This window comes from Palaemon carinicauda, chromosome 8 (genome assembly GCF_036898095.1).
Source record: "Palaemon carinicauda isolate YSFRI2023 chromosome 8, ASM3689809v2, whole genome shotgun sequence".
Taxonomy (NCBI): domain Eukaryota; kingdom Metazoa; phylum Arthropoda; class Malacostraca; order Decapoda; family Palaemonidae; genus Palaemon; species Palaemon carinicauda.
This window is the reverse complement of record NC_090732.1, coordinates 155,246,286-155,265,268: the sequence shown is the minus strand read 5'-3', so window position 1 is coordinate 155,265,268 and position 18,983 is coordinate 155,246,286. Positions and strand designations below refer to the sequence as shown.

General features: G+C 42.6%; 1 protein-coding gene across 1 annotated transcript in view; it reads right to left on the bottom strand.

Annotated features, from left to right (window-relative positions):
- LOC137646043 (U3 small nucleolar ribonucleoprotein protein MPP10-like) overlaps positions 1-18,983 on the bottom strand; it is a 203,449-nt gene that overhangs the window by 81,153 nt on the left and 103,313 nt on the right. Inside the window, exon 6 of the mRNA XM_068379187.1 lies at positions 9,604-9,788. Coding sequence (XP_068235288.1) covers positions 9,604-9,788 — 185 coding nt within the window. The remainder of the gene's footprint in view (positions 1-9,603; positions 9,789-18,983) is intronic.

Genomic DNA, 18,983 nt, shown 5'->3' with positions numbered 1-18,983 from the left:
CAGTGTGCCCGACTTTACCCTGAAACAAGAGAACTCTAACTACCCAAAACTTGAGAACAATGGTTTGATTTTGGAGTATCCTTCTAGAAGACCTGCTTACCATAACTAGTCTCTTCTACCCTCACCAAGAGGAAAGCAGCCACTGAACAATTACAGAGCAGTACCCACTTGGGTGAAGAAGAACTGTTTGGTAATCTTAGTGTTGTCAGGTGCATGAGGACAGGAGACTATGTAAAGGATAGGTCAGACAATTCGGTGTGAGTGTGTACGCAAAGGGAAAATGAACCGTAACCAGAGAGAAGGATCCAAAGTAGTACTGTCTGGCCAGTCAAAAGACCTTATAACTCTCTACTGGTAGTATCCCAATGGGCAGCTGGTGCCCTGGCCAACCTAATATATGTAAGTATGTATATATATATATATATATATATATATATATATATATATATATATATATATATATATATATATATATATATATATATATATATATATATATATATATATATATATATATATAAACATTTATATATATATATATATATATATATATATATATATATATATATATATATATATATATAGATATGTATATATAAACATATATATATATATATATATATATATATATATATATATATATATATATATATATATATATATATATATACACAGTAGGGTCCCAAATTATGTGAGAATTTGGTCGATTAATGACCTCGTATAAATGGAAAATCGCGTATTTCAAAACACACAACTAACAGAAATAATTCCATTGCGGCCATGGCAACCATCAATTTTCCTATTCAAATGTGTTTACTACCCATTTCCAATACTTTCTTTGTACTATACAGTATTTCTTTATATTATCAAATTGTTCTTGTAAATAAATCAAACATTTAATATACTTTAAAGTTCTAATAACTTGAAAAATGGTTAAAATTACAACCAGGATAGGTGTAAACACCATATATTTCCCGTTATAACACGACCCAAAATACAGACAAATTTTAATGTTTATCATATCTATTGTATAAGACAACTGGTGAATAGCAAAAGCATCACTCTATAGACTAGCTTTTGTTGTATGATTGAATATCCAGAATTATCAAAATAAAGGCGATTTTATATCATGCGTTTCCTAAACACGCCAAAAAGCACAAAAAAAAAACAACCAATGTTTTGTTTCCGTTTATCTCTGATCATAACGAAGAAAGAGACGCACTTACTCATCTGTTAGTTTTTGCATCGACAGCAATCTTATCAGTATTGATTATATGTTGAATTTGTTATTACCAATGTTCTAATTATTTTTTATTAGAACCTTCAAATAAATGAAATGAATGCCATTTATGTAATGTTTTTCTTTATGATGCCGCCTGAAACGGAAACCTTCCATTTGTTTACGCTCCATCTTCGATCATAATAAACAAACGAATGCATTAAACACACATGATCTAAGTTATAACTAATGATATTACAAACATTTAGTAAACATTATGTTATTACAAATATTTTACTTACCGTATCCATATAAATTCCTAAATTCGTAGCAAAGCTGGAAATTTTTTTTTCCTTATGCGTTTAATCCACAATAGCAAACTGCCGCTAATGACAGAGTGATAACTTACGATAATTCTAAACTGTTACGAAAGATAATTGTCCTTTCCATATCCAAAATACTTTTCCTAACTTCAGTTATAAGTCAACTTGTACCCACCACAATTATGGATCCATGTGCAAAAAAAGGTAAAAGCAGAAAGTACTAGGCCTATTTTTAAAGTCATCGAACAATTAGGTTACCGCTATAACATTCGATGTGACAGAGAGAGAGAGAGAGAGAGAGAGATGGTTTTAAAGTACTAAACAATAAATATGATAGGTTATAACACATTGGTGTTTAAGTAATATTAACTGTATAGATGGTTTGAATAAGTTAAGAAATGGTGTAAACAATTCTTTATTATTGTATTCGCGCGGAAGCTAGACATCAGCTGATGTGATCACAGCCAAAAGTAAAACACAAAAAAAGTTAGCAATACTCGATTTTTAAAACACACCCGAAATTTAACAACATAAGTACGTTTTATTATAGCGCAATTGACATTTAAAGAGTAAAAATTTTCTGGAATAGAATGGTGTTTCCTAAAAAATAGTGGTTTGCGGACGAAATCGGTTACCGTATTTTAAGCTATGATTGAAATGGATGTATACACGGTATAATTTTTTCGTTTTGTATTTAATTGACACTTCAAGAAAACCGATTTTGGTTTCTTCATCTATTTATGAGTATTGTATAACGAGAGAGAGAGAGAGAGAGAGAGAGAGAGAGAGAGAGAGAGAGAGAGAGAGAGAGAGAGAGAGAGAGAGAGAGAGAGAGAGAATCAGCTGTTGTAATTGAATGCCGTGTTTTTGTTTCGTGTACCCCCTAAAGCGAGGAATTGATCGCCACAACTAACAATATTCATGTAAATTTCATTCTTAAACTCAAGTTGCCATATGTGAACTATGGTTTTATTTCTTACGGAGAGAGAGAGAGAGAGAGAGAGAGAGAGAGAGAGAGAGAGAGAGAGAGAGAGAGAGAGAGAGAGAGAGAGAGAGAGAGAGGGGGGGGGATTTCTGCCATCAAATCTCTCTCTCTCTCTCTCTCTCTCTCTCTCTCTCTCTCTCTCTCTCTCTCTCTCTCTCTAGATTTTATTTTACCGTCTACTCTACAAAACTAATGTTTGCAAATCAAATGTATACTGTTTAAAATATGGCAAAATATTGACGACTCGTTACCGAAGTTTAGGCTATTCACTGCCGATAAACACAAAATATTGACGACTCGTTACCGAAGTTTAGGCTATTTACTGCCGATAAACAAACCCAGTCTACTCGTGAAAACCTTGAACGCCCAGAGGGAAAAATAAGGCTTTTAAATATACTGTACTAAACAAAAATAGTGCTTTAATATACCATCATTAACACTACCATTACAATTATCGTAGGGTTGGAGAAAGATTAAGATTGCCGAGAACGTAACCACATTTTTGTTTACATTTTGTCAGCTGGACTCGCACAGTTAACAGTTGATTTCATTGTTGATGTGGAATTTTATCCTTAAATAGGCTATTCATTATGAAATTATGTTAATGAAATGTAATGTTAATATTGTTTTGTAACATTTATTATAAATCACCGTATTTAGGGCTACCAATATACTTAAAAAGACAATAGATTTGATACATTTTGTAGTGCTTGACTCGCGAACTTTGAACAGCCTCGCAGATACAGAAAAATTATTTTTTAAAAATAGCGATCGCGGATAAGGGGAATCGTGTAATTCGAACACACATAATTCGGGACCCTACTGTGTATGTATATATATATATATATATATATATATATATATATATATATATATATATATATATATATATATATATATATATTTCCATAACTCCCATATTATCTAAAGTTTTTGAACATCTTCTGGCAAAACGTCTTAATAGGTTTGCTGAAGGTAATCATCTACTCCCTAGTTTGCAATTTGGTTTTCGTAAAGGCCTTGGAGCATGTGATGCCCTTCTTACAATCTCCAATGCTGTACAGAAATCCCTTGATTGTGGTCGGGAAGTTCGCATGATTGGCCTTGATTTTAGTGCTGCCTTTGACCGTGTTAATCAAGAGGCCCTTGTTTTCAAACTGAAACAGTTGGGAGTGGGTGGGTCGTTTCTTAGCATTATTATTGATTTTTTAAGTAATAGATCTCAAAGAGTTGTTGTTGATGGGCACCATAGTGATTATAGGAATGTGATATAAGGTGTTCCACAGGGTAGTGTTCTTGGCCCATTACTTTTCATACTATATACACATGACATGTGGTTTGGCCTAGAAAACAAGCTTGTTGCATATGCAGATGATGCTACTCTCTTTGCATCAATTCCATCCCCTGAATGTAGATCTAGGGTTGGTGAATCCCTTAATAGAGATTTAGCTAGAATTAGTGCATGGTGCAAATTATGGGGTATGAAGTTGAATCCTAACAAAACTCAAAGTATGATTGTAAGTAGGTCAAGGACGGTGGCACCTCAACATCCGGATCTCAGTATTGATAATGTTTCTTTAAATATGTATGACTCTTTCAAAATTTTAGGTGTGATTCTTGACAGTAAATTTACTTTTGAGAAACATATAAGGTCTGTGTCTTCTTCAATTGCACAAAAAATAGGCTTATTGAGAAAGTCTTTCAAGATTTTCGGTGATCAATCTATTCTGAAGAAGTGTTTTAATTTTTTCATTCTACCTTGTTTTGAGTATTGGTCTCCTGTCTGGTCTTCAGCTGCCGATTCTCATCTTAATTTGTTGGACAGAAACTTACGGTCTATTAAATTTCTTATTCCTGATCTAGATATTAATCTCCGGCACCGTCGTTCAATTAGTTCATTATGCATGTTGCATAAGATTTTTCATAACTCTGGCCATCCTTTACATTCAGATCTCCCAGGACAATTCTATCCTGTTCGTAATACTAGGCAGGCAGTTAATTCTAATAGCCAGGCCTTCTCCATCACGAGGCTCAATACTACGCAGTACTCTAGAAGTTTTATTCCAGCTGTTACCAATTTGTGGAATGATCTTCCTAATCGGGTGGTTGAATCAGTAGAACTTCAAAAGTTCAAAGTTGGAGCAAATGCTTTTTTGTTGACCAGGCGGACATGAGTCTTTTATAGTTTATTTATGACATATTTGTTTTTGATGTTGTTAATAGTTTATATATGACATGTCTGTTTTGATGTTTTTACTGTTTTTAGAATGATTTATTGTTAATTTGTTCTCTTCATTTATTTATTTCCTTATTTCCTTTCCTCACTGGGCTATTTTTCCCTGTTGGAGCCCCTGGGCTTATAGCATCTTGCTTTTCCAACTAGGGTTGTAGCTTGGATAGTAATAGTATATATATATATATATATATATATATATATATATATATATATATATATATATATATATATATATAAATATAAATAAATGAGTCAAAGGCCGGTTAAAAAAGTTGGGCAGAGATAGAAACAAACATTTACTCTCACAGAGCCTAAAGTAAAAAGTGATAATAGAGCACAGGTGAGTGAGCAGGGTAATCGGTACTATCCCACTACCCCCTGCTAACTAGCGGTGGGGTAGTTACACCTCGCTAAAGGTGTTTTGGCTAGTTTCAGTTTTGCCGAAAATATATTTCCTAATGAAGAGCGTAATGTTTGTATTCTGGTATCAGAACAAAACAAACCTTCTAATAGAAAATTATTCAACCATTTTTAATTAAATAAAAATAATCCATTTTCAAAATATTTAATTTTTTTTTTCTTTTTTTTTTTGAGAGAGAGAGAGAGAGAGAGAGAGAGAGAGAGAGAGAGAGAGAGAGAGAGAGAGAGAGAGAGAGATATGTTTGGTAGCAGATATTCTCACAATGACTGGTGACCATAGATGTGCTGGCAGTGCATCTCGCTAAAGAAATGGTTGTGTCACTTCCTTGAATCTCGTGATTCTGTCCTCCATCACTAGATATATCAGGTTATGTTTGGGCTCTAGATTCGATAACTCCCTGTTTACCACGAACTCCACATCAAGGTAAAACTGGAGAAGCCTGTCTCAGTGAAGAAGGGTACTTTCGAGTCTGCCAGAATCAGTCAATCGTCCAGATAATGAAAGAGACGAATGCCATTAGCTTGGATCCAGGCTGAAACCAAAGTGAACGCTTGAGGGGAGTACAGAATTGGTAGACATTGTCGTACAATACAAAATGGAAATACTTAATTTAAGATGGATGGAAAGGGATCCGGAAGTACGCATCCCAACGTGATCACGAAGTCTTTTGGTCTTACTGCCTGTCTGACCATGGCTGCGGTTTCCATTTTGAAATGAGTCTGCAGAATACTTGTTCAAAGCCAAGAGGTCGATGACCGATCTCCAGTTTCCAGATGCCTCTCTACAAGAAAGAGTCTATTGTAAAAGCCTGGAGGCTCATCGAGGACCTCTTAGAGAGCACCTTTCACTAACATGGTCTGGATTTCTGTCCTTCGCCGATACCTTCCTGAAGGACAATGAACTCATTGGAGGATGAATCAGCGGAGGATGAGAGCTGATGAACAAGATGACGTAACCTGAGCAGAGGACAATGAATGTCCAGGGTTTGGCCCTGTGGCACTGCCAACTCTGCAACCTGAGCTTCAGGCATCCCATCACTGGAGGTAATATAGGGAGATTGCCTCCCATAATGGGGACGTTGTCCACATCTACCAGACTTTACCTTAACGGGCAATCTCTGGGGATTACCCTTTCTGCCTTTGATCTGCCTTAGATCTTACTTGAAGGCATTCTGGGCCTGTTTCAAAACTGGAGAAGCCTTAGGCAAAGCAGGTGCTGAAGAGGTCGCCCGGGATGTAACGGCTTGGTGAATGAGAAAGTCTTGGCTTGTTTCCTCCACTACTCAGTCACCGCCTCAACACTTTCAAGAGGATTACAAAGACAAAGTCTTAATGGAGGAGTTCCAGAGGTAAAGGATCTCCCTCCTTAGCATCTGCTTCTGGAACATGGAACCAGTTGGCATTATGAGTTAAGACCTCCATCCCCCTTGCACCCATAAGGACGACATTTGTAAAGATCTTACATTTCTTGGGGTTCGAGAAGAGGCTGTTGGCTAAATAGCCAACAGTCTCTGATCAGTGGTCCATTCAGGAGGAAGCCTGAAGAGTAGCCTTCACTATCCTTTCTATGTTCGTGGCATTAGCAGCTGAAAATACCACTGACTATGCCACAAGTTTTTCCGAACTTGAGCCTTGTGCCAAGGCCGATACTGCCTAGTCTAAGAGCAAAGGAGGAGAGCGTCAAGAACGTTATAGTACTTCCTCTGCCTCACAAAAGATGGATGAAGAAGTTTCAAAGATCTCCCAGCCTTAAGAGAGTGCTTTCTTTCAGAAATCTGTAAGTCAACCTCTACAATAGACCCATCTAATGCATGCTAGGGCTTGCAAAAAGGTAGACTCAGACTCACCAGCTAGAGCTGAGAGATCACCTAATGAAGTGTCAGATTCAAAATCATCTTCCACCTCAAAGCTCGTACTTGGCCAGGCTCGAGGTGGGACATCATCAATATCAGGAACTGCCACAGGGGAGCGAGGCCTTGGAGATTCGTCAACTGCCATGCGAGTCTCCAAGGTGGCCACTGCGAGTTGCACTTGCTTCTGAAGATTGGGGTCTTCCAAAAACTTGAAAGCCCAGTTCTTCGGAGGAAAGTTTGAGTCCTTTCTTTCTCGAGCCTTATTAGTGAAGAAGGAGAGAATGCTATGTTTCTCTTTCTGTCCCTTAGTCTCCAGACTTAGCGGGGGCTTGAAATGGGATCAGCTCTGGTTGCGAGGCTGCAGTGGAAGGAGATCTCTCTACGTACTCATTAGGTGAGAGTCTAAAAGAGTCAACGAACGAGATATCTCTCGGAGACCTTAAACCCCTAGGGGTCCTGAGGTAGAATGTGTCCCCCAGTGGCGGTGTTGTTGCTTGGCTCTTCATTTTATGGCACCACTGAATTACCTTAATAGGTTAAACCCTAAGTCTTCACAAAAGGGATTGAGTTCAGCAGCTCTCAGCTTGAACTTTGGTCTCAAGGTGTTGCTGCAACCTGGACACGTTCCGAAGGAGCACGCTCGGGATATGGCGCCAGAAGGCTTTTTGGGGCGGCCCTGCTAACAGGAAAATCCCTGCTCCCTGAAGCACGATGTGGCCTTGGGTATGAGGGAGGGGGCTCGATCAGAAGCTTGGGAGAACATCATTACCTCCCCAAGAACTGACATAGTCTTAATCAAATTAGTCAAAACTGTAGGATTTCTCAAAGCTGGAAAGGTGGCAAAACCCACTTCAGAGTTCCTGCAACAAACAGAACTAGTGAGACACCGCTTTTGTCTAGCAATCGGAATGCAAGCCTTGCACTACCCCCTTTGATGAGACATGCTCGGTTGATCATAGGCGAATGCGAGCCAAAAAGGTTTGTCCGGGTCGCGTGATCATAGGTACACGAGGCGACACAGGAGTATGCAAGCAGATGACGCGCTGCGCTCTCAACACAGACAGGCGAGTGTGATGATGTTCACACCTTGTATGCTAACACAGAAACCTGTGTGCGCTTAATATCCACAGAGTCTCGCGAGACCCAGATAGCAAGCTAGGCTACACACTGGTCTGCAGGTGCAATCGTCCAAGAGCTCAGAAAGCTTGGCTCCGAAGAGCTAGAGAGTGCTAGTGACAAATAGCATTGAGGTTTCTGAGCTAGCTGGAGAGATAGACTCACGGGCGAGCACAACCTCTCGTGCTTACAAGGGCATCTTCCAGAAGTCCCTGAAGGGTCACCAGGCTCAGAGGGGTGAGGACATGTTTATCCTTTCATTGAGCAAACTCAGCAAGCACACTTACCTCGATGGGAGAGACGCTACCCCACAGATCCTCAGATGGGTGACTGCTAAGGAGGACGAAGGTCTGGTAGGCATGAGAACGAGCAAAGGGGATTCCCTCCTGTCATCTCTAGAAGAGCAAGTGCCAGAGCTAACCCTGGAAGGGGCAGAAACCCTCTCCTGCCGTGCCCCACAAACCAACAACTCCAAGAGCCAGTCCTTCAATGGGGGAGCTGAAAGTGCCATGGATGGCTACAAGAGAGACAGAATGTCTTGAAATGCAGATTCCCCAAGGGAGGAAGGTTTCAACATCCCACTGGGGAAAACAGGAAGAACTTCCTGACTGAAAAGATGTCCAAGAGTTAAATGCCCACGTTCTTGCTCGATCGTCCCCCAAAAGAGACCGAACGAGAAGAAACACAAGGGAGGGTACCACTTTTAGATCTCTTCCTCCTGTCATACTGTGTGCCACTTGGAGAATGGCCACTCCTGATACTTGTCGCATGGAGAGGCCTGCGTGCAGGAAAAGTTAGTGAGGATCCATCTTATCTTGGATATGAACGTGCCACTCCGCCACCCTTGGACAAACCGGCATGTTGTGCATCCTCAAGCACGCACACCAGACAAACCGGCATGTCATGCATCCTCAAGCATGCACACTGGACAAACCCCTATGTTTAGCATCCTCAAGCACATACACCAAACACACTTGTAAGAGAAAAAGGAAAAATTCTAATTCTTAGCCAGTTTCAGGAGCATGGACGAGAACATCTGCTCTCAACCATGGCTGAAATCAAAGTGAAGTTGTAGTGAGTTAAGAGGACGAGTTGCTTCCTTCCCCACTATCCACTGCTAACAATTGGTAGGGTTGTTGGCATCTCATTAATATTTTTAAGCCGTGTTTCAGCTTGCACTGTTATCTTCTATATAAGGAACAGGGGTTTGTATTCATGTAGGAACAACTTTATTTTACTAAAATTTATTATAAGAAGTGATGAATCGTGGTAAAACTGTAACTGATAATTTTTAAAAAATTTCTTTCCAGCAGCTAAATTTAATATTCCATCGAACTATAATCAAATTTCAAATATAGATAAATTTGCTTTTTACTCAAGGAGGCAAGAAAACACAAAAATTACAAGATACACTTCAAAAAATAATAGGCTATTCTCAAAATATTCCTTACCTCCTCATATATTTCTGCGAGAGACTTTTTACTTTTCTCTTGATTCAGTAGCAGTTTTTTCTTGTATTCAAATGGGGTGATGTTAGGTTTCACTTTACGCACTACATCATTCCAAGCCTTAGATCGGATACGGCTTAAAATTATTTTTTCAACAAGTGTTGTTGTATCCTCTGTTATAACAGGCCCTGAAATGTGAAGATTTTACATTAAATTCTATACCTACGATATTATCCTTATAAATATGAAAATATCAGAAAAGGACCATTTGTCCTAAATTGTATTTTTCCTAGCTATACAAGCTTGTAATCATTTAATATAGGAATTCGCTTCAGCTCAGCTGAAACAGCCGAAGAGAAAGAAAACCAGGCAGTTGTGCTGATTGGTTGGCTGGCAATATGGGGAGGAGCTTAGCAACCCCGCCCCCCAGCCCGCTTTCCTCATTCAAACGCTTTAGGCTCAATGTGGAACATGAGAGGGGTAGTAGAAGTGGGCCTTTATATTAAATGATTACAGGTTCATATAGCTAAGAAAAATACAATTTAGGACAAATTGTTATTTGTTCCGACGCGATATACAAACCTCGTAATCATTTAATATAGGAAGATTCACTGGTTGGTGAGAGGTCTGCCTTTGCTGCTTGTGGACAACTACCTGCCCGGCTATAGACCTGGTCTCGAATGAGAGCAGAGGACTAAATCCACCTACTCCTGTCTCTTGACCCATGATGATGGTGGGGTCTGAGAGACTGGGAGCCGCCACGCGATGTGTAAGAGCATCGTGCGACCTGAGCGCGTGAATGTAAGAGACACTCGACCCTACTGTCACTGTGACTGGATAAACCTCCCAAACCAAAAGGCAAAGGGTTTATACATCCACCGTCTTCCCTGCCTAGCAGAAGATGGGGGGAGAATACCTGTAAACAAACTCTAGCAATCTTACCTGGAAAGACTTGACTTGATGTATGGAACTCCAAGGGAGAAGACAGAGAGAAAGGCGGCTCACATGCAGACTGCTTTCACACTGCCAAACATACCATAAAATCAAGACAAGAGACTTCCCTGTCCATGAGGAACTGGAGAGGTCAGACAATAGATTGAGCCGCTACCACAGGGCCAAGAACAAAGGTGTCCAAGGACTTGTGCGTAAACTCCCTCAAGTAAAAGGCCGTAAAGGTGGTCTGGCATTTCCAAATGCCAGCCTTCAGCACTTGGCCCACTGCAAGATTTCTCTTGAAAGCGAGTGTGGGGGCAATGCCCCTGATCTCGTGAGCTTTAACCCTCGCTGGTGCTTGGACTCTTGAGGAAGTCTCATACGACATGCGGATGGTTTCACGGATCCAGAAGGATATCGTGTTCCTAGCCACCTCCCTCTTGGCTCTGCTGGTGCTAACGAAGAGTCGTCGACATTCAGGTCTGAGACGGCGAGTTTGCTTAAGATAGCACCAGAGACACCTGACAGGACAGAGAAGCCCCTCACCTGAACCGCCACTTGCCGCATCCAGTAAGGAAGGAATAGTGAAGGCTTCAAACCTGGGATCGTAGATCGCTGGGTTCTGAGTCTTGGCCACAAACTCTTGGCACAAAACTCAAGATCTCCTTCCAACCCTCTGCATGCGTGACATTACAAGAGAGGCCGTGTAACTCCCCGACTCTCTTTGCCGATGCTAAGGCTAGCAGAAAAACAGTCTCAAGGGTCAAGTGCCTGTCTGATAAACGGCTCAAGGGTTCGTACGGAGCACGAGTAAGAGACCCGAGATTGATTGATTTAAAGTTTTCAGGCATCCTGACATCTAAGGTCATTGACGCCGGTAACATTTAATTTATGTATACAAAAATAAAAAATAAAATAAAATAAAAAATAATAGAGTATTCAATTAAAATCATAAAAGTTGAATGTCATAAAACTTAAATATTTTTCAGAAGACCTGCTTCTGAAATAAATCTAAAAATGCCACTTGCATGGTAGGACACATCATTTCCAAGAATCTTGGCAAGGATGAACCTGCCACCCTCACCTCGAGCCTCAAACAGATATCTATTCCTTAAGTTGTTATAATTAGGGCATTCAGTCAACAAATGCCTTACTGTTAGAGGTACTAAACAGTCGTCACAATACAGTTGGTGTTGGCCCTTCAGCAGAAACTTGTGTGTCAACCGAGTGTGACCAATACGGAGACGACAAAGAGACGTCTCCCATTTTCGGGGCATCATATTATACCTCCAAGGAGATATGTCATTAATTACCTCTCGCATTTTATTCCCAACTAGGCTATCCCATTGCTGTTGCCATTTATTGCAAACCAATTTCTTGATGTCAGGTAAGAAATCATTACAGGGAATGGGATACCTTCTTGGCAGCAACTCGGATGCAGCCTTCTTAGCCAGTGAATCTGCCTTCTCATTCCCAGACACACCTACATGTGCTGAAGAGACCCGAGAACTAAAGTGAAATCCCACTGGGGAACTCGAAGTTCCCTCGGGGGACATGACTGTTCGAAGCTCTTAATGAGCATAGAAATCTCCAGGGCATTGGAGATATCTATGCCCTTCAGACGGAACACCATTGCAAGGGCAGACCTGTACCCTTTAATGGCAGAAACTGACAGGAGCTTATTTCTGTGAAGAAAGACTAGGAAGTCTGCGATCTGAGCCAGAGAGGCTTCGACCGGAGAGATACCCCTTCCACTACACCAATCACAGAAGACCAACCACTTCACCTGGTAGACTGAAGAGGAGGATCTTCTAAGGTACCCAGACATCTCTCTTGCAGCGAGCCGTGAAAAGCCTCGCGTTCTGAGGAGATGCCGGATAGTCTCCACGCCTGAAGTCTGAGCGACAACACCACATGGTGGTACCTGTTCAACAAGGGTTGCTGAAGGAGATTGGCCCAGTGTGGTAGCTCTCTCGGTGCCTCGACCAGGAGCGACAACAGATCTGGAAACCACTCCATGTGTGACCATAGTGGAGCAATGAGAGTCATCCTGAGTCCTGGGGTTACTAGGACCTGGGACAGGACTGCGCGAAGCAAGCAAAAGGGGGGAAACGCATAGCAATCCAGTAGATACCAAGGATGTTGCAGTGCATCCTCGAACCCAGCCCCGGGATCTGGTACTGGAGAGCAAAACACAGGAAGCTTGGTGTTGTGCCGTGTTGCGAATAGGTCGATGCATGGTTCTCCCCAGAGGTTGAGTAATCGACTTGCGACCTAAGGGTGAAGAGACCATTCTGCCCCTATTACCTGGTTTCTGCGACTTAGTGCGTCTGCCAGAACATTTCTCTTGCCTGGAATGTACCAGGCTGACAAGGTCACATGTTGACTCTCTGCCCACAGAAACACCTGCCTCGTCAACTGCTGCAAGGGACCTGAGAGCGTGCCCCATTGCTTGTTGACGTACGCGACCACAGATGTGTTGTCGCTCATCAGCACTACTGAGTGCTCTCTCCAACGGGCCTGGAAATGAAAGAGTGCTCTCGAGACTGCCATCATTTCTAGAACGTTAATGGGCAGGTGTTTCTCCTCTTCCGACCACACGCCTGACATGACTAAGTCATCCAGGTGTGCACCACAACCTTCCGTGGATGCGTCTGTGAACAGACGGAGCTGAGGTGGAGGAGGGTTTATGAGAAACCCTCTCATGAGGTTCTCCTCATTTAGCCACCAAAGGAGATCCTCCATGAGGACCACACGAGAGGGAGGATCGGTGGCTGCCGACCACTGCTCCTTCAGACACCATTGAAGAGAGCGGAGATGGATCTGCCCGAAAGGAACGAGCTTCTCCAGCGAGGAGAGATGACATAGAAGAGCTTGCCACTGGAGGGCTGGAAGTTGTTCCTGCAACAGGAACGGCTGCGCAACCTCTCTGAGTCTGCTAATCCAGTCTTCCGAGGGAAGAACGCGAGCTGCTGCCGAGTCGATCAGCATTCCCAGATACTTCAGCTTCTGCTTGGGAATGATGGTCAACTTCTCTAAATACACCACGATCCCCAAATCGCGACAAACTGCCAGAGGCGAATCTCAATCCTGAATCAACTGCTCCTGCGAGGGAGCGACAATCAGCCAGTCGTCGAGGTACATCAGTGGGCGGATGCACCTCGAGTGGGCCCAAGCTGCTACCGCCGTGAACACTTGCGTGAACACTTGGGGAGCTGTGCACAGTCCAAAGCAAAGGGTTTTGAATTGGTACACCGTGCCCTGGAAGGTGAATCGGAGGTACTTTTGAGATGACCGATGAACTGGTACTTGAAAGTACGTGTCCTTCAAGTCTATCAAAAGCATCAAGTTGTACTGCCTGATGGCTAACAGCACAATGCGAATTGTCAGCATCTTGCTGAACAAACTTGTTCAAAGGCAAAAGGTAGATGATCGGTTTCCAACCTCCTGTCGCCTTCTCAACAAGGAAAAGACGACAGTAGAACCCTGGTGACCAATCAAGTACGACTTCTAGCGCATCATTCTCCAACATTTCCTGGACCTCCACCTCCTTCGGAGAAGTTGGAGCATACGTGTGGAATGCTATTGGAGTGGAGGATGAAGCACGAATGGGAGCTTGTACCCTTCGCGAAGGGTCAACACTACCCATTTCTCGGCCCCAAGGTGCTGTCACATCGCCCAATGGCACGATAGGCATCCCCCTACCTTCCACAGCATGGGAAGGGGAAAGACAAACTCAGTGTTTCCCTTTCCCTCGCTTGCCCCTTGTTCTTTCCCCGATGTGGAGGAGCTCCCGAGGGAGGCTGAAAAGTCTGTTTGGGGGCAGAACCTTTCTGAACAGGAGCAGGTCTCAGCTGCACAGGAGCAGCAGTACTCTTGCTACTTCCCGTGGGCTTGGCCTGACTCGGCTTGGCTGCGGACAGTTTCGCGGGACCAGGTCCCTTGAAACTTGCAGCCTGCGCAGCCCAAACTTCCTTTGTAAAATGAAAGGAAGCAGTAAAGATCGTGAGGAAGACCTTGCCTTCAAGGAACTGGAAGTTCCGGCTATCTGGGCGATAGCCTTCCTTTTGGAGGGTGTCAGGCCTTTAGACTATGACAAGACAGGTCTTAGGAGGCTTCTGGGTCCCAAATATCTCATTAAGAACCATATCCTTCCCTTCCTGGGTGGTGGTGCCAGGAGTTGACAGCCTATTGATGGATCTCATGCAAGAGAGGACCTGCCGAAAGGTATGTTCCGATTCTCGTCTCTTTTGTTCCGAGTGAAAGTTTGGAATAGCTGCCGTCGGAAGATTTTCGTCATTCGTGTCCAATAGCTCATCTACTTCCAGGCTCACATCCAGAGCTTGGGGTAGGTCAGGGTCATTAATTGGATCATTTGAGGGACCTGCCACAGGGGACCTGCTGTCCGCCTCTGACAAACAGGCTTCCCTTGCACTGGTGTTCTTGGGTTTGGTTTTGGTGTCCTTAGATTCCCTTCGCACAGGGACCTGGTCATCCAAGACGTTGGAAGGAGGCACTTGCGAGGGTTTAGGGACACCAGTAGCTAAAGCCTTAGCTGCAGGAGCCGTATACTCTTCCTCTAGTGGAGGTAAGGAAATTGGACGCTAGTCCAGAGGCACTACCTCAATTTTTTGAGGGTTGAAGGGGTGGACTGAGACCTCTTGGGAGAGCCAACGTCCCTACTCGTCCAAGGATGGATGAGATTGACGTGCGGTGGTGTTGAGCCTCTCTTCCTCCTCTTCTCTCTCTTAGTCATGGTTTCCCTCACCTTCACTTGAGTAAAGGGAAGGCTATTCTGATAAGGATCAGAAGCCGGAGGCACCTCGGCACTAGATAGAGATGGGAAGATCATCGTGCCTTGTCTGACAAATGTCTCCTTCTAGGGTTAGAACTCTTATGAGACAAAGTTAGAGTCAGACTCCAAGGGAATCCGCAGAGTAGCCCAGTCAGAGGCTGTGGTGGTGGAGGAGAAGCCACACCCAAGGACTTCTGCAGGGTGGTTAGGGAAGTGCTAACCCATGCCAGGAGCTTAGCACCCTTTGATAAGTCCTGGGTTTCCCTAGGGAATCCAAGGGGAGGAGAACATGTTCTTGTAGCCCCAGAGGGAGCCTGCGTAGACTTAGGAGTGAGTCTTTGTGGCAACAGGAGGTGCTCCTTTGTCAAGCGAAGAGGACCGTCCGGGCTAATAGGTAAGTTGGCATATCTATTTGGAGGCTCCTTAAACCCTTATGAGAAAGGTATAGGCATGCCGCTAGAGGTGGTAGAAGCCGGAGGCGGTGGTGTTGGTACTGCACTTGCTCGCGGTTCTGAAACCCCTACTAGTGAACCTCATGTGGAAATCGCCGATTTATGGGTGAAATCACGAGATTCACGCGACAATGTGCACAACTCACGAGTAGAAGTGCTTGTAACACGAGCACTAGGAGCCACACTGGACAGTGGAAGCTTTGAACATTCCTGTTGCTTCAGAGGACCGCCTATGCCAGATGTAGTAGGTAGTGAGGGCCTCTGAGTAAGGGCAACTCTAAGCGTTGGTGAGCCCGTCACGGAGGAACGCATTGGAGAGCACAATGTGAGCAAACGCTGAGCTAAAGCACCCCAGACAGCAAAGGGCACTGGAGGTAGCTTAGCTAGACGCCTGTCTGCAGAATGTTCTATCTCAGAATAACGTTTGGTCCGGGGTCGTTTAGGAGGACGAGTTGAGGAGCGATGTGCTGATGGCCTGCGCATGCACCTACTTCTTCTTCTTGACGAGGAACGTCTAGACCTTGATCGTGAACACATGTTCGCAACCGTCAACATACTGTTTGTGATCGTGAGTGTTTAGCCTTCAATCATGAACATCCTGAGCGCATAGCTCGCGAATGTGAGAGGTGGCCTTGTGATTGTGAACGTCGTCCTCGTGAACGGCACCCTCGTGAGCATGAACGTTGCCCTTGTGAACGGGAGCTTCATCCTCGCGAACGTGAACATCGTGCTCGTGATCTAGAACGGGAGCGTCCAGACCTACGTCTAGACTCGGTTGCTCATGATCATGAAGAACACAATCGCGACACTTTACCTCGTGAAGAGGAACGTCTCCGAGGAGAGCATTGAGACTGTCAGTCTCGTGAGCGTGAAGCTCTAGAGCAAGAACGCCTTCTTGACAAAGAGCGTTGAGATCAGGTCCAGGGCAGGTACACATGGCCAGCAGAAGTCAACACAGACACTGAAGAAAAAAAAAAGCACAAAAAGCATTAATGGCAGTCCAATATTTGGTGAGGATGAAGAGTGGCAACAACCATTCACCATCTGAGCCAAAAGCAAAGTGAACTCAATCACAGGTGTGAGTGGAAGGAGTAGCAAGCTAACCCTCACCCCCGCTAACTAGGATACGTAGTTAACCCTCACTAAACTTTAATGACTCGTCCTTTCAGTTTTGCCAAAAGTAATACTGTACCCCTATTCCAGATACAGAAAAAATACAGTACTACATTGGATCCTTCTCTCTGGTCAAGGCTCATTTTTCTTTTGCCAATACATACACCGAATAGTCTAGCCTATTCTTTACAAATTCACCTGTCCTCATACACCTGACAACACTGAGATTACCAAAGAGTTCTTTGCTCAAGGGGTTAACTATTGCACTGTAATTGGGCAGTGGCTACTTTCCTCTTAGTAAGGGTAGAAGCGACTTTTTAACTATGGTAAGCAGCTCTTCTAGGAGAAGGACACTCCAATATCAAACCATTGTTCTCTAGTCATGGGCAGTGCCATAGCCTCCATACCATGGTCTTCCACTGTATTAGGGGTAGAGTTCTCCTACTTGAGGGTACACTTGGGCCCATTATTCTATCTTATTTCTCTTCCGCTTGTTTGTCTGAAGTTTTAAGTTTCTATATGAAAGTTTATTTGAATGTTGTTTCTGTTTAAAAATATTTTACTTCAATTCTTAATTACTTCTTGTAATTTGATTATTTCTTTTCCTCATTGTGCTATTTTCCCTATTGGAGCCCTTAGGCCTAAAGCTTCTTGCTTTTCCAACTAGGGTTGTTGATTAGCAAGTAATAATAATTACTGTATTTTGCATAATCACGATTTTAGCGTATCAATCCACACCCATGCTAAATCATGAGAAATCTAAAAAGTATCGTATTCAATTAAAGAAATAAAGAAGACTTAGGTGCTGCTACAGGCAGAGCACGGAGTGAAATTATACAATGTTTTGATCTACAGATTGATACATAACTTAATGTCATTAACACCTTCACTATGATGATGTATGCAGAACATAAAAACATGCAGGTACTACACATGGTAATGTACCGGGTACATCATTTGCAAATATAAGCCAAAGGAAAGTTAATATTACTCTTATATCCTACAGAAGTGTACAGCACATAGGTGTATATCACACCTAGGATATTTCATCATAAAAGCTCCTACCCTCCTTAATTTTATTATTACTATTATTATTTTAGTCTCTTCTCTTTTCTATCTTCAGCCAAATAACAAAGACTTTGGGATTCTAGCCTTTATTCCTGATTGTGTAAGGGCTATTTCAGTGTTTTCATGCTACCATGTATAATCACACCACTCTCTTTAGCCAATGGCAACATTCCCTACGTTAGGCATTACTCTAACCCACCGGGACAACCACCAGCTTACAGACATAGCTATCATCACATCTCACCCCACCATCAACTGAGAGACTTGTGATTCTAGTCTTTATTCATAATCATGTAAGGGGTATTTTAATGGGTTTCTAAGTTGGCATACTGTTCAAAATCACACAGTGAGCATTCTCCTAAGTGAGACAGCTGTGTCATTTCCCCACCACTCCCCCTCTGACTCCCACCCAACACACCAGCCATGAAAGTTGTTTGGTAGAATTCCATCACAAACGTTTATCTAAAATCACACAAAATTATCTCCCTACTATAATTTACCTGACAATGTATCAATCCATATAAATCTCCCACTTATTTCTTTTAATAAATGTCCAAATACCTACACCATTTACTTGCATTTCACACATACAGTATCAGGAAATTTCCTCAAAACGGTATCACTGATCACATTTGTAACTCTGATAGCTGTAAACACAATAACAGACAATGAGATTTATTCTTTTATTTCATTCCTTGTTTGCTCAACTATCATTTCTACAAAATATCACTTTCATGTCTTAGATATACATTTCATATTAGTATTGTCCATCATTTTTATGAGTAAAAGTTAGCCTACTGTAATTATTTCCATTTTACTCATTATTTGTCACGTAAGAGTGATTGCATATTTCATACCAAACACCAGAACTATCCAGTTCATAGTGTCACACACAAGGTAGGGCAACAAAAAGAGAAACACACTCATTGGTCTAATGAATTGAATTCACATCTCTCTCTCTCTCTCTCTCTCTCTCTCTCTCTCTCTCTCTCTCTCTCTCTCTCTCTCTCTCTCTCTCTCTC